This window comes from Scleropages formosus, chromosome 3 (assembly GCF_900964775.1).
Source record: "Scleropages formosus chromosome 3, fSclFor1.1, whole genome shotgun sequence".
NCBI classification, from domain to species: domain Eukaryota; kingdom Metazoa; phylum Chordata; class Actinopteri; order Osteoglossiformes; family Osteoglossidae; genus Scleropages; species Scleropages formosus.
The window spans coordinates 3,445,203-3,458,423 of record NC_041808.1 but is presented as its reverse complement, the minus strand read 5'-3'; the positions used below and the strand labels follow the sequence as shown (position 1 = coordinate 3,458,423).

Sequence of the window (13,221 nt, the reverse complement as noted above, 5' to 3'; positions counted from 1 at the left end):
GCCGGATCTGTGGCCCTCGGAGCGGACGCCTGAGAAGGTTAACAGTGTCCTTGTTAGGTGTGTTCTTGAGCCAAGCGACCCAAACCCTCCTTGTTTCTCCGGTTAACAAGCGGTTGTGAGAGACGTCAGTACCTAAACGCAGAAAGACGAGGAGACGTTGCTTTGTTCTTCACCTAAGGGCAAAAAAGCAGTCAGAAAACAGGCAGCAGATGTTAAAAATTCCTTCGAATGTCAGGCCGGTCATAGAAACCCCCCCCCAAAGCTTTCCAGACTCTTTAGGGTTGGGGTTGGGGTTGCAGTGACCAGAAACATTGTTTAAAAAAAGCCCCCAGGTGGAGAAGCTGCTGTGTTCTCCTCATCTAGTTACACACACTGCTTTTACCACATACACACCTATAGAGTGGAGCAAGATGCGCATACAGATGTTTGGTGTGGCAGTCTAGTAAAGTGTAACACTAATATAAGCCCCTGGTTTTGCCCTTGACACATCAGCGTGGAAGGTAAAAGAACACCGACATGCTGTTCCTCTGGGACAATAGCAAGAGCTTCGTACCCTGTTACCGTGGTGCCCGGGGAACTCGTCACTAAATGGTCCTCGAGTTACAACACGTGTGACTTATGAACAGCCGGACTTACGAACAGCCGGACTTACGACGGCTGTCCTGTTATTCTCATGTTACTTTTGAGTCCCGACATTTGGTCGTAACGTCCAAAGACAACCGCTCCATCTGCTGTATGATACCATCAGTCTGTCGCACTGCCACATGGAACCACATTTGGAGAGCATGAAAACACAATTATAATACTGTACTGTGTTGACATTATTATTTTAAAAAGTTTTTTATTCATGTGTGAATTTAGTAAAAAAATGTGTATATATAGAACAAAGCCCTGTTATACAATGTAGCATTCATGCATGTTAACTGTTTATGTATCCTTGTGGTTCATATAATATTATGGGATTTTCAGCTTTTTCACTGAGCACCACCTGTGTTTATGTTTGAGTTGGAAGGCTGAATTTTTCAAGGTCAAGGTCAAAGCGTAATGAACCGTTGGAAAGGAACAAAAAACAGTGTTGCTGGAGAACTCAGAGTGACTTTACGTTTTGGTCGGGTTTCCTACATGTCATGTACCTATTTCAAGCTCTGCTGGCTGCTCAGATAGACTCTGGGGGGCCTCGGGGTTATGGCTAAAGTGCTGCCTTGTAATTTGCCTGGACCGAAGCTGGGATCCGACCCCCAGCACCGGTCTTCTGTCTTACAGGACCTTTTCTGTCTGTCATGGAAATATGAACTGGATCTTTGGGCCCTTCTTGGGTCTCTTGACCAGAGGGATCCAGTGCACTGCATTTTAAGGTTTGGGTTTCAGGTTTAGGGTTAGGGTTTTCTCAGATTTCTCAGCAGGATGGATGCAAAATCCAGTAAAATGGATATTATAGCATGTGGGGGTCAGGGATTGGGTTTAGGATTTAGGGTTAGGGTTTTGGGTTTAGGATTAGGAATTAGGGGTTTAGGGTCAGGATTAGGATTTTCTCAGATTTCTCAGCAGGATAAATGCAAAGTCCAGTAAAATGGAAATTATAGCATTTGGAGGGTTAGGTTTGGGTTTGAGTTTAGGATTTAGGGATTAGAGTTTCAGGTTTCGGGTTTAGGATTAGGAGTTAGGGGTTTAGGGTCAGGATTAGGATTTTCTCAGATTTCTCAGCAGGATAAATGCAAAGTCCAGTAAAATGGACATTATAGCATCTGGAGGGTTAGGTTTGGGTTTGAGTTTAGTATTTATGGGTTAGAGTTTCAGGTTTTGGGTCAGGATTAGGGTTTCGGGTTAAGGTTGAGGCTCAAAATTAGGATTTTCTCAGATTCCTCAGCAGGATGAATGCAAAGTCCAGTGAAATGGACATTATTGCATCTGGAGATGAAGACAAGAGGATCAGCTGGGTTTGAAGAGTCATTCTGGCAGGGCACTGGCCTTTCCCTCCACCCGTGATGTGTCTAGCAGATATCCCCTCCCCCCTCCAGACCTCCAACCACATAACAAGCACAGTATGATTATCCCCACTCATATTGCCGGAATGATAAAAGCCGCGGAAAAATGTGGGCGGCTCTTGCTTTTGATCTGCTCCTCGTCTTCGCGGGCCACATGTAAGCGTACGTCGCCCGTGTGCATAAAGATCGGGGCTGGAGACGCCCCTCCCCCGGCGAGACCCTCGGGCCCGACCGCAGCTTCTCCCACGCTGCTGATGTCACAGGTAATGAAGTAGCGTCACAGGTGTGTCCCACCGCTGAGGCATTTCCTTCGACCGCAGCCCCTTCTGTACCCCGCCGCACATTTCCAGCAAGCCCTCGTGTGACCGAGGAGTCTGCGAGATGCCCGTCGACGCCGGAAACGTTCAAGTCACTGTGGCCGGCCCGCGGTGAGAGGCAAACGAAATTTCCCCTCCGACGGTGACGCAGCATCGCGCAGACACGGGGCACCACGGCCTTCCTCCGCATCCTGTGAGCACGGGCCCGTCGGTCGCCGAAGGGCTTCATCACGACGCCGCTCCCCTAGATGTGGGCTTCCTGCGGGCGCCGCGACGCCCCCCATGATGCAGCAGCGCGGCGTTCTCACGCCGCGGGCCGCCCTGCGACTCCCGCACGGCTTCGGCAGTCGACAAGCGGACGGCTTGCGTGTCTCGTCGTCCCGCCGTGCTCCCGTGTGCTTCATCCACGATCCGTTCGCGGGAAACGGTAGAAAACCGGGTCATTGTCGTGCGCCGATGATATCAGTGAAACAGACACCGCTGTCTGCGCGGGAGAGAAAGTTCCAGACCTTTTCCTCCATTCACAAGTAATGCAGATATTTATCCTCCTGGAGTGAAATTCCTTCTCTGTGAGTGAGTGTGTGTGTGTGTCAGTGTGATGGAGACAGAGAGACACATGCTGGAAGTCTCAGTCTCTCTCTTTTTTTCTTTGCTAAAGTTTTCTGTCTGTTTTTCTGCTTCTTGCTGCTTCTTTAGTCCTTTGTTTGGCAGTTTGTCCTTTTTCTGTCACGAGGGAGGACACATGTTTGACATCCATTCTTACTCTTCTCAAAAGACGCTTGAGTCAGTAAGGGATCGCTTGCGTGACGGGTGAGCGTAGGTACCGTGGGAGAGGCGCCGTGGCATCGGCCGTTGGCCGCCTCGACCGAGCCGGAGGCTCGGAAGCGTAGTTCGGGAACCGTGTTGCGACCTTCTCGCAGTTTATTACTCTTTTAAAATGACGGGGAGATAAAATGTCTCTAATATCTGCGGGAGGAAAATGGTCCTGGCGTCATCTCTCACGCCTTTCTTTTCCGGAGGCGGGAGACGGCCTTGGGGAGCCACTTACTGGATAGGAGTGGAACTACGCCGTTCACGTTCATCGTCCAAGGGTGGGAAAACTATTTTAAAAGTCCATCCATCAAACCGTGCGCGTATGACAACCATTATGACAGTAATTTTGAAAGTAACAGTGACAACAGTGACTCGCTGTCGGCAGCTGCGAAGGTCTCGGTTTCGCCTACCCGCTGTCAGACGCGTTATATCTGGAGACGGGAGTCGGGTGGGTTTTTCGGCCCCGGCGTCTTCGTTTAGGGCCAGACACGCCCTGCGTGGGGAACATCGTGTCCTCAAAGCCACACTAACCCATACAGGGGACACGTTGGGTAAGATGAGCATGTCCTTGCGCTTTGGGTCTCCGCCGGCACTGATGTCTAGCGTGTTAGTTGAGCAACAGGGGCGCCAGCCTGACGGCACACACCCACCCCCAGCTGAGCCTCCATACACACCGGCTTACCATGTCTTACCTTGATTTGTCTTACATCTCGTTCTTACTCTGACTTCAGTGATGCTTTTTCTCCGAAGCGACTTACCATGTTAGTCTATCTACAATTATTTACCCATTTATACAGCTGGGTAACTTTACCAGAGTAATTCAGTGTAAGTACCTTGCTCAAGGGTACTACAGCTGGAGGCAAGACTCAAACCTGTGACCTTCGGCTCCAAAGGCAGCAGCTCTACCAACTACCCCGTATTTCTTATCGTTTGGGTCTCACTCGGTGTTTGGGTGTTTGTCAGCAATTGGTTGATTTCGTTTACAAAACATTTAGTGTGCGATCCGTCTCAAGTTACTATTTATTTTCAATGGCTACAGAGCAAAAACGTGCACATTCTGGTGGTGCTGAGAAGAAAAAGCAGTTTAGAAATGACAGCGAAAATGGTGCGCAGCCTGAAATATATATTTTTATTATTGCTGTGATTTACACATTCATGCCGCAGGATCATTCTTACCGGAGCAACTTAGCCTAAGTACCTTGATCAAGGGGGATGTAACAAGTGGTGCTATTTGAACCCTGGTCCTTCAGGTGCATAGTGGCAGTTCTAACCACTGTGTCACCAGCTGATGGAGAGAAGTGTAAATTGTGGGGGACAACCGGTACTGTAAGGGGGGTGCGGTGGCACCGTGGGTTTGGCCCGTGCCTGCTCTCTGGTGGGTCTGTGGTTCAAGTCCCACTTGGGGTGCCTTGTGATGGACTGGCGCCCCGTCCTGGGCGTGTCCCCTGCGTCGCTGGGTTAGGCTCTGGCTCCGCTCAGGACGAGCAGTTTCAGTCAATGTGTGTGTGTGAGCTGGTAGTGTAGTGGTTAGCGCTGCTGCCTTTGGACCTTAGGTTGTAGGTTTGAATCTTCTCTTTGGCTGTAGTGCCCTTGAGCGATGTGCTGTGGGCTTGGATGGGGCGAAGAAGGCCATAGAGGCAGCGTTCATCTGAAACGTTTATTCGAACGCTGGCACACGGTGAAATAATGCTCTCGGTCCAAGGACCCTGTTTCCTCGAGGACCTGCACGTCAAGCCAGCCTTCCCAGCCTGCCTAGCGCCCCCGGGCGCTCTCTTCTTTCTCTCCCCTGGCGGACGCAATCACCCCCTTAGATTCCCTGTACATCACCAAAATCTAACCAATTACAATAAACACATTTCCCGCTCAAACACAGTAACGCTGGTCGTTACAGTACTTACCCTCAGGTTGCTCCAATAAAGTTACCCAGCTGTGTACATGGGTAAATAACTGTAGGTTGACCAACGCTGTAAGTCACTTTGGAGAAAAACATTGGCTGAATGAATAAATATAAATGAGTTAAATAGTGGGAATTGCCACAGCATCACTGAGGGAGGACAGACACACGGATACACACGAGCCACTCGGGGTACGATGTGAGATCGCTGGACTGAAATCAAGATGAAGACACATTTGAACTAATTCCACAAATTATATTAATGAGAAAAAAAAAAAAAACACACGGTGACACTTGCGGTGATCTTAAATTTTTCAATAATGTCCCAGCAGGAATTTCCTCCAGACCAAACCATCGCGCCAAAAATGCTGGTCTCCATCAGATCGTTATTATACACGATCGTCTACCGTCCTGATTTCGGTAACAAAATAAAAAGAACTATGTGATTTTCATGAATCCGCGTTAAACCCCCGGTGTTAAAATTTACGGAGAGTTCTCGTTTTCGGGTGTTTCTATTTTCAATCCGTCGACGATTAGCAATGGAAAGATCGCGCATAGCGATGAAGGGAAGCAAGGAAGAAGCTTTTCGCTCCGCGCTGCGGGCGACCTACGCGACTCGGCCCCGGCGGCTACAGGATGTACTGGGGCCGAACCACAAACAGGTACGAGTACCGTTCCCCGGCGCACGGGTACTCTTGGCCCGTGTTACTGCCGGATGGTATAAGGACCATTCTGTTGCTGTTAAATTTTTGCACGTGGAACACGTAGCTGCCGTTGCACAGCAGGACAATGCAGTTATCGTACTGGATGTCGTTCTGGTACTGGTTGTAGCCGGTTTGGTACAGCGAGACGGCCGGTGTCGAATCGCAGGTGTAGCCCTGGTTCAAACACTGCTGCTTGTTCAGGAAGACGTTCGCGTACCACGTTGTCGTTTTGTCCTGGTAAATTGCGCTGTTAAGAACGGGTGTGGATAAGGAGCCGCTTAGACCGTTCGACCAACCGTAGTAAGGCTGCTGGAGGAAAGCGCTCACTTCCGCCGCGCTCACCGTGAAGCTCCACGGCTGTTCGGTGTAGATCCTCGGAGAATGTTCTACGTCCATGCTTGGCAGGTGCCTGCGGAGCTTATCGAAGGTCAGCGCTTGGAAGGGGTAGCCCTGCACCATCTCTGCATTGTACACCTCCGCGTAGCTGTGGTAGAGGTCGGAGGAGTATGGGATGTCGTACAGGCGCTCAGCCGAGATCATGGGGAAGCGTATGAGGCCCAGCAGCCCGGGTACGATCCCGGCCTCCGTCCGGTTATCTCTGGACCGCAGCCAGCTCTCCAAAGCGCGCAGAAGGAAGGATTCATCTGGCACCACCAAGTCGGAGCAGGACAGGAAGACCTCCACGGCCTCCTCGCTCATCGTGAGCCAGGCCTCGGAGCCGACGAGCGCCGCGCAGTTCCACGCCAGGTACCGCAGGCAGGTCTCCTGCAGCACGGGGTCTCCTGCGGCGACAGCGTAGTTGTACAGCGACACCGTCGTCACGAAGGTGCTGTCGTCGGGTAGCAGCCAAGAGAAGAGCCTCCCGCACTCCGCCTGCAGAGACTTGAAGCCGTAGTCGGATGCCATCTGGTAAATGCACTGGATCGAGGAGATGGTCACGTTGATTTGCCGTGTGTAGATGTACCTGGGAAGCAATGCGGGGTGGGGGCACGTTAGTTCTCTGTTCATCGCTTCTCCCCATCTTGTCCTTGTTAAAAAGTGCACGGGTGGCAGTACGAGCAAAGACGTTTGATGCCGCGCTGTCATCGAACAGCTTTTCCTTCACTTTGTTGGCCGGCGAAGCGTGGGACGTTCTCCCCCATCTCATTACACTTATTCGTTTAGCTGATGCTCTTTCCCCAAAGTGACTTATAATGTGTCTGCCAGCGTTTATTTACCGCTTTGTACAGCTGGGTAATTTTACTGGAGCATTTTAGGCTATGTAGCTTGATCAAGGGTACTACTGCTGGAGTTGAGATTCAAACCTGTAACCTTCAGGTTCAAAGGCAGCTGCTCTAACTGGCTGCCCCAGAATTGTTGTCTGCACTTCGTTCTCAAAACACTTAATGTGTACTTTTTTGGGGAGGGGGGTGCAGTGGTGCAGTGGGCCTGGCCGGGTCCTGCTTCTCGGCAGGTCTGGGGTTCGAGTCCTGATGGGGGTGCCCTGCGACAGACTGGTGCCTCATCCTGGGTGTGTCCCCTCCCCTCCAGCCTTGCGCCCTGTGCTGCCCAGGTTAGGTGCTGGTTTGCCGCAACCCCCTTTGGGACAAGTGGTTTCGGACAATGTGTGTGTGCTTTCTGTTACACACGCACAGGGAGAGGGGACACACCCTGGACGGCACCCCAAGCAGGACTCGAACCCCAGACCTACCACACAGCAGGCCCTGGCCAAACCCGCTGTGCCCCAGCATCCCCTGTAATTATGCGTTTGTTTCTAATTATTGACTTTTCTGCATTTTTCATTCATTTTTATTAGATTAAAGATACATTTGGCATTAGTTCCTGCTATATGTCAGTTTTTAGGGAAATATCCCACTTGAAATGAGCTAATGTTGGTGAATTTTGGCACCGGGTTCTGCGCGCCACATATTCCAGTACTTTTTGTGATCTGATGTTTTCTGGAATGTTTTGTTACTTGCTATTATGTTCTGATGCCTTCTAGAATCTTCCAGTAACTGCTGTGTTTTGGTGCTTTTCTAGAATATTCCAGTGCACAATATTAATGTAATTTTTTGCTATCCGTCCTTCCAAGTCTCTCGTTCTCCTCGATCCCTCATTCCCGCTCCTGACGTCCACGGCTCCCCCCTCGACTACGACATCGGATTCTCCCCAAGACCTTCGTTTGCGCATCGACCGACCCGCGCCTGTCCCCGACCGCGAATCTCACCTGCTCCCTTGTGTAGCGACATTAAAGATCCCGTGACTGGGTCCCCACACACCTCAGTCTTCTGCCTGCTCAGTATGACATGGACCACGTTGCTGTTAAGTGTCTCGTGTGTGTTATTGTATTTGGCTTTAATTTTTTTGTTTTTACCCTCGTCGCCATGGTACCAAAGTGTAAATGTGATGCAAGTGATGGTGATGCATCAAAGGAAAGGAAAATGAGCACGACCGAAACTAAAATGGAAATAATAAAGCAATCGGAAAAAGGTGAAACGCCAACGAACTCTGGAAAAGCGAACATTAAAGTTTCTTTACTGTTTTTTATACCCACACACACACACACACACACACACACACACACACACACACACACAGACTCTCCTCCTCTCTCTATTACAAATACTGCAATAACATTTATTATTATTATTGTTGTTATCCTTATTATTATTACTGTATTATTATGTTAAAGATGTTTTAGTGATTCTGGAAGTGTTTCGTTAATGTTTTTTCTGCGTAGAAAGGTACATGATATACTATATACTAAGACAAACATTTGACTAGCTGATGTTAGATATGAACTGTAGCGAATTGTTCCGACTTACGAACAAATTTAACTTAAAGACAGACTGAGGAATGGAACTCGTTCGTAATCCGGGGACTGCCTGTATTGCGTTCCTCATATGTGCGTGAGTGAAAATTGTCAAGCTGATTTTTGCGTTGATTATGATTAGTTCAAGTTTGACTAGCTTGGCTTGGTTATGCTCGTATTGGGCCTTAGTGAGTTCAGAGGGCCAGCTCACCTGAGGAAAGCGTTGACATAGGGCCGGCAGCTTTGGCGCACGTCCATCGTGAAGCTCTTGCTCTCCTGCGTCATGTCGAAGAACACGGACTGCGGGTCGAGGGAGAGGACCAAGCGGTGGACGCAGACGCTGTCGTCGCTGTCGTTTCCGTCGAGGCTTTGCACGACGACGGTGAAGTCGCAGCCCCGTCCGCTGTCAAACAGCCAGCCCATGTCCTCTGACAAGCCTTGGACTTCGTCCACGGGCTGCCCTGCTTCGCTGTCCATGCCTGTATCTGAGAGACACGCCCAAAGACGGAAGGCATCGATAACATGAAGGATGTAATTTGTTGGGGTGTAAAGCGGCGACTCCATAACAACAGTTAAGCGCAAGAGGAGCCTATGAGTCCACGTCATGGTGGACAGCAGTTATGGAGAAAAACAGTGTAGAGTCTTCATTGGGGGAACTCGCGTTGAAGGACGGTGAAGCCGGCGTGGGCGTGGCGATCACCTGTGCCCAGACACGTGGCCAGACAGAGCAGCAGCAAATGGGATGTAAAGCTGTACGTCCCCTTCATGTTCAGCACACACACCCTGGACTCCAGGAAGATCCACCTGATCTCGAGGAAAAAAGGACATTCTTGCACATGCTACTCGGATATGAACAGGAAGTCATGTTCAAGGAAACTGAAGTGTGGGGGAAAAAAGGTAAAAATAATGTAAAAAATACCAGCCCACTTTTCCCTCATATTTACATTTATTCATTTGGCTGATGCTTTTTTTCCAAAGCAACTTACAATGTTAAGGTTACCATTATTACATATTTACACAGTTGCATAATTTTACCAGGGCAATGTAGGGTTAAGTACCTTGCTCCAGGGTACTATAGCCAGGGGAGGCGATTGAACCTGCAACCTTTGAGTCTAAAGGCAGTAGGTTTAACCACTACACTACCGGATGTCCCCCTGTTTAATTCCTATGACGACGCCTGTCAATTTAAAACTGCTAAAATGGCCCGTGAGAATATAGACCCTTTTTTAATAGCACAGACTCATAGTTCGGCAGAGGCTTTTTAGTCCATAATGTGGTCGCTTCACTTCCGCAATGAGTGGAAAAAGAGCTGAAGTACGACGTCTAGTCGCGTTCGCTCGTTTTGTTTCATCCAGGGGCAGGATTTTAGAAGGGACAATGTGGACAAGTTGTTACTGAAAACGGACTAAGGAAAACAGGACATTTAGAGACAAGCTAGAAAAATATCAAATGTCCTGATTTTACCGTCATGAGCAAAATAACTTTTGTTCTTTAATTAATTTAGGAGATTTTAATTAATTTGTATTTTATTTTTCTCCCGGCAACCAGTTATTTTCTCCCCTATAGGAGATAGTGGTAATTCAACCCCCTCACAATGCCACTACACTCACAAAGACTACATGACTTTAAATGTTTATAGGAACATTTAAAATATGATAGCAGTCAAAGACATGAGCGCACGTACAGCGGTGCGCTCTGCAGCAGTGCCAGTAGCAATCCGTTTAAACGGCGGCCCCCTCTTGACGGGTCGGACGCATGCAGAGTGTGACGAGCGCTCAAAAGGTTCGTTCTAACCGAGGACACAGCAGACAGCTGAACGATATCCTTACGCATGAAGAGCCACCAAAAACGGCCGGTATCAATCTCCTTGGAGCGGAGTCACCATCTGAACACACCTGCATTAATGAAATGATATAAAATCTTTAGATCCACAGGTCACAGGTTCAAATCCCACTTCCGGGTGTAGTACCCTTGAGCAAGATCCATCTCCTAAGTTGTTTAAATGGGTAAAAAATTGTTAGTAGCTTCACATTTGGAGAAAAGAGTTGAATGAATAAAAGTAAATAGTGGATTTAAGTATCACGCAGCTGGTAACGTAGAGGTTAGAGGTGCTCCCTGTAGCCCTAAAGGTCACAGGTTCAACTCTCACGCCCAGCTCTAATACCTATGGGCAAGGTACTTACCCTAAAATTACCCACCTGTATAAATGATAACTAATTATAAGCAGCTTAACATTGTAAGTCATTTTGAAGAAAAGCATCAGCTAAACGAAGTAATGTAAATGTTGTTAGCTAATAATAAACTATGGCAACGCGTGAAAGTAAACCTGAAAAGACAGACACAAATTCTGATGTTTCATTACATGAAATTTCCCAGATCTGCAACAAACACACAGTTTCGAATAGTTAAAGCCAATGCATAATACAGTACATTAATTTTCACTTATCACAAAGAGTAAGTTCTACCGCCACAGTGGAGTAAATTCTCACTTTAGGGTAATAGAGCAGTGTATCCTACTTTACCGTGTCTCCGTGATTGAAGGAGAAGTGTGACAGCAGCCTTTATATGTTATGAACAACAAACCCGCCCTGCACAAACACCTCCACCCTCCTTTGTCAAAGAATCTCACGCCAGTGAGTGGAATGCTGAGATTGTGCCACGCTGGTCTTTCTGGGAAAATGAAACTGCCTTGACAGTATCTGTTATTAAATAATGAAGTAACTTTCGATGCACTATTTCATCTCAAACTGCCTCACAATAAATGTCTGTAATATACACTCACTGGTCACTTTATGAGGCACACCTCGCTGGGCGGGTTGGACCCCCTTTTGCCTTCAGAACTGCCTGAATTCTTCGTGGCATAGATTCAACAAGGTTCTGGAAACATTCCTCAGGGATTTTGGTCAGCAACAATAGTCAGGTAGGCTGTGGCATTCAGGGGCCCAAAGTGTGCTAAGAAAATTACCCCCACACCATGACACCACCACCACCAGCCTGAACCGTTGATACAAGGCAGGATGGATCAATGCTTTCATGTTGTTTACACCAAATTCTGACCCTACCATCTGAATGTCGCAGCAAAAATCGAGACCCATCAGACCAGGCAACATTTTTCCAATCTTCTAGTGTCCAATTTTGGTGAGCCCAGGCGAATTGTAGCCTCAGTTTCCTATTCTTAGCTGACAGGAGTGGCACCCGGTGTGGTCTTCTGCTGCTGTAGCCCATCTGCTTCAAGGTTCAACGTGTTGTGCGTTCAGAGATGCTCTTCTGCATACCTCGGTTGTAACAAGTGGTTATTTGAGTTACTGTTGCCTTTTGTATCAGCTTGAAGCAGTCTGGCCATTCTCCTCTGACCTCTGGCATCAACGAGGCATTTTCCCCCACAGAACTGCCGCTCACTGGATATTTTCTCTTTTTCTGACCATTCTCTGTAAACCCTAGAGATGGTTGTGCGTGAAAATCCCAGTAGATCCGCAGTTTCTGAAATACTCAGACCAGCCCGTCTGGCACCAACAACCATGCCATGTTCAAAGTCACTTAAATCACCTTTCTTCCCCATTCTGATGCTGAATTTGAACTTCAGCAGATTGTCTTGACCATGTCTACATGCCTAAATGCATTGAGATGCTGCCATGTGATTGGCTGATTAGATGTTTGCATTAATGAGCAGTTGAACGGGTCTACTTAATAAAGTGGCTAGTGAGTGTATGTTTTGAGTTTCGGGAAACAGGTGACACAGGTGGCACAGTGGTCGGTGCTGTCATCTCGCACTTGAAGGACCCACATTTGAATTCCACCTCCTCCTGCGCACCCCTTGATCAAGGTATGACCCTGAACTGATGCAGTAAAAATTACTCTGTTGTATAGCACTCATTAATAGTTTACCTTTGAGATGCTTTGGAGAAAAGCATCACCTAAATACATAAATGTAAAGGTGTTAACACACGTGTGCATTGTGTACAAATGCAGAAAAAACTAATTTTGTGTCAAAAAATGCTAACTGACTTAGAATAATCACATTAGGCAGCAGCTCAGCTCAAACATGTCCACCAGCCATATTCATCGCCCAGCAACATTCCAGCCATACAGTGTACAGTTATTATGAGACACAACTAACTTGTGACACCTGTTCTGCAAGTGACTTTAGATGGAGGTAAATAATACACACACACACACACACACACACACACACACACACATTTTCAGAACCGCTCGTCCCATATGGGGTCACGGGGAGCCGGAGCCTACCCGGCAACACAGGGCGTAAGGCCGGAGGAGGAGGGGACACACCCAGGACGGGACGCCAGTCCGTCGCAAGGCACCCCAAGCGGGACCCGTACCCCAGACCCACCGGAGAGCAGGACTGTGGTCCAACCCACTGCGCCACCGCACCCCCAAGGTAAATAATATTCATTCCATTATGTGCCATGAAAGCTGGAAAGGTTGAATCGTACGAGCAGCAGCTCTTCTGGCTGTAGATGTGAGTCCACTGGTCTTGATACCAAAAAGGCACCTTCTCTGGAGACGGTCACTGGAAACGTAAATATGCACGCGGTCAGAGTCCTGTTGAATGCTGCTTCCTAAATCAGTCCTCTTCGCTGAGGGCGTAGCAGCGTCCGAGAGCTTCGGAAAGATTTACATAGAGTCGTTTCTTTGGTGGGATGGCATGGCGCCTGGATGACGCGAGAAAACGTGGGTGCGATCCCTGCTCGGTTTG

At 48.4% G+C, this 13,221-nt stretch overlaps 1 protein-coding gene across 1 annotated transcript; it reads right to left on the bottom strand.

Moving 5' to 3' along the window:
- Nucleotides 1-5,135: 5,135 nt before the first annotated feature.
- Nucleotides 5,136-9,219, bottom strand: LOC108924707 (galectin-3-binding protein A-like). Its single transcript, XM_018736253.2, has 3 exons — nt 9,205-9,219; nt 8,716-8,989; nt 5,136-6,677 (listed from the first exon to the last, which is right to left on the bottom strand). The coding sequence occupies exons 2-3, from the start codon at nt 8,979-8,981 to the stop codon at nt 5,639-5,641; spliced, it is 1,305 nt and encodes a 434-aa protein (XP_018591769.1). The 5' UTR covers nt 8,982-8,989; nt 9,205-9,219; the 3' UTR covers nt 5,136-5,638.
- Nucleotides 9,220-13,221: the final 4,002 nt, after the last annotated feature.

What these genes read in the sequence shown, in the direction of transcription:
- LOC108924707 (XM_018736253.2), bottom strand. Translation starts at nt 8,981, where the DNA reads ATGGACAGCGAAGCAGGGCAGCCCGTGGACGAAGTCCAAGGCTTGTCA. An exon ending in TATGTCAACGCTTTCCTCAG is followed by an intron (nt 6,678 to 8,715) that starts GTGAGCTGGCCC and finishes ATTGCTTCCCAG; the next exon opens with GTACATCTACACACGGCAAA.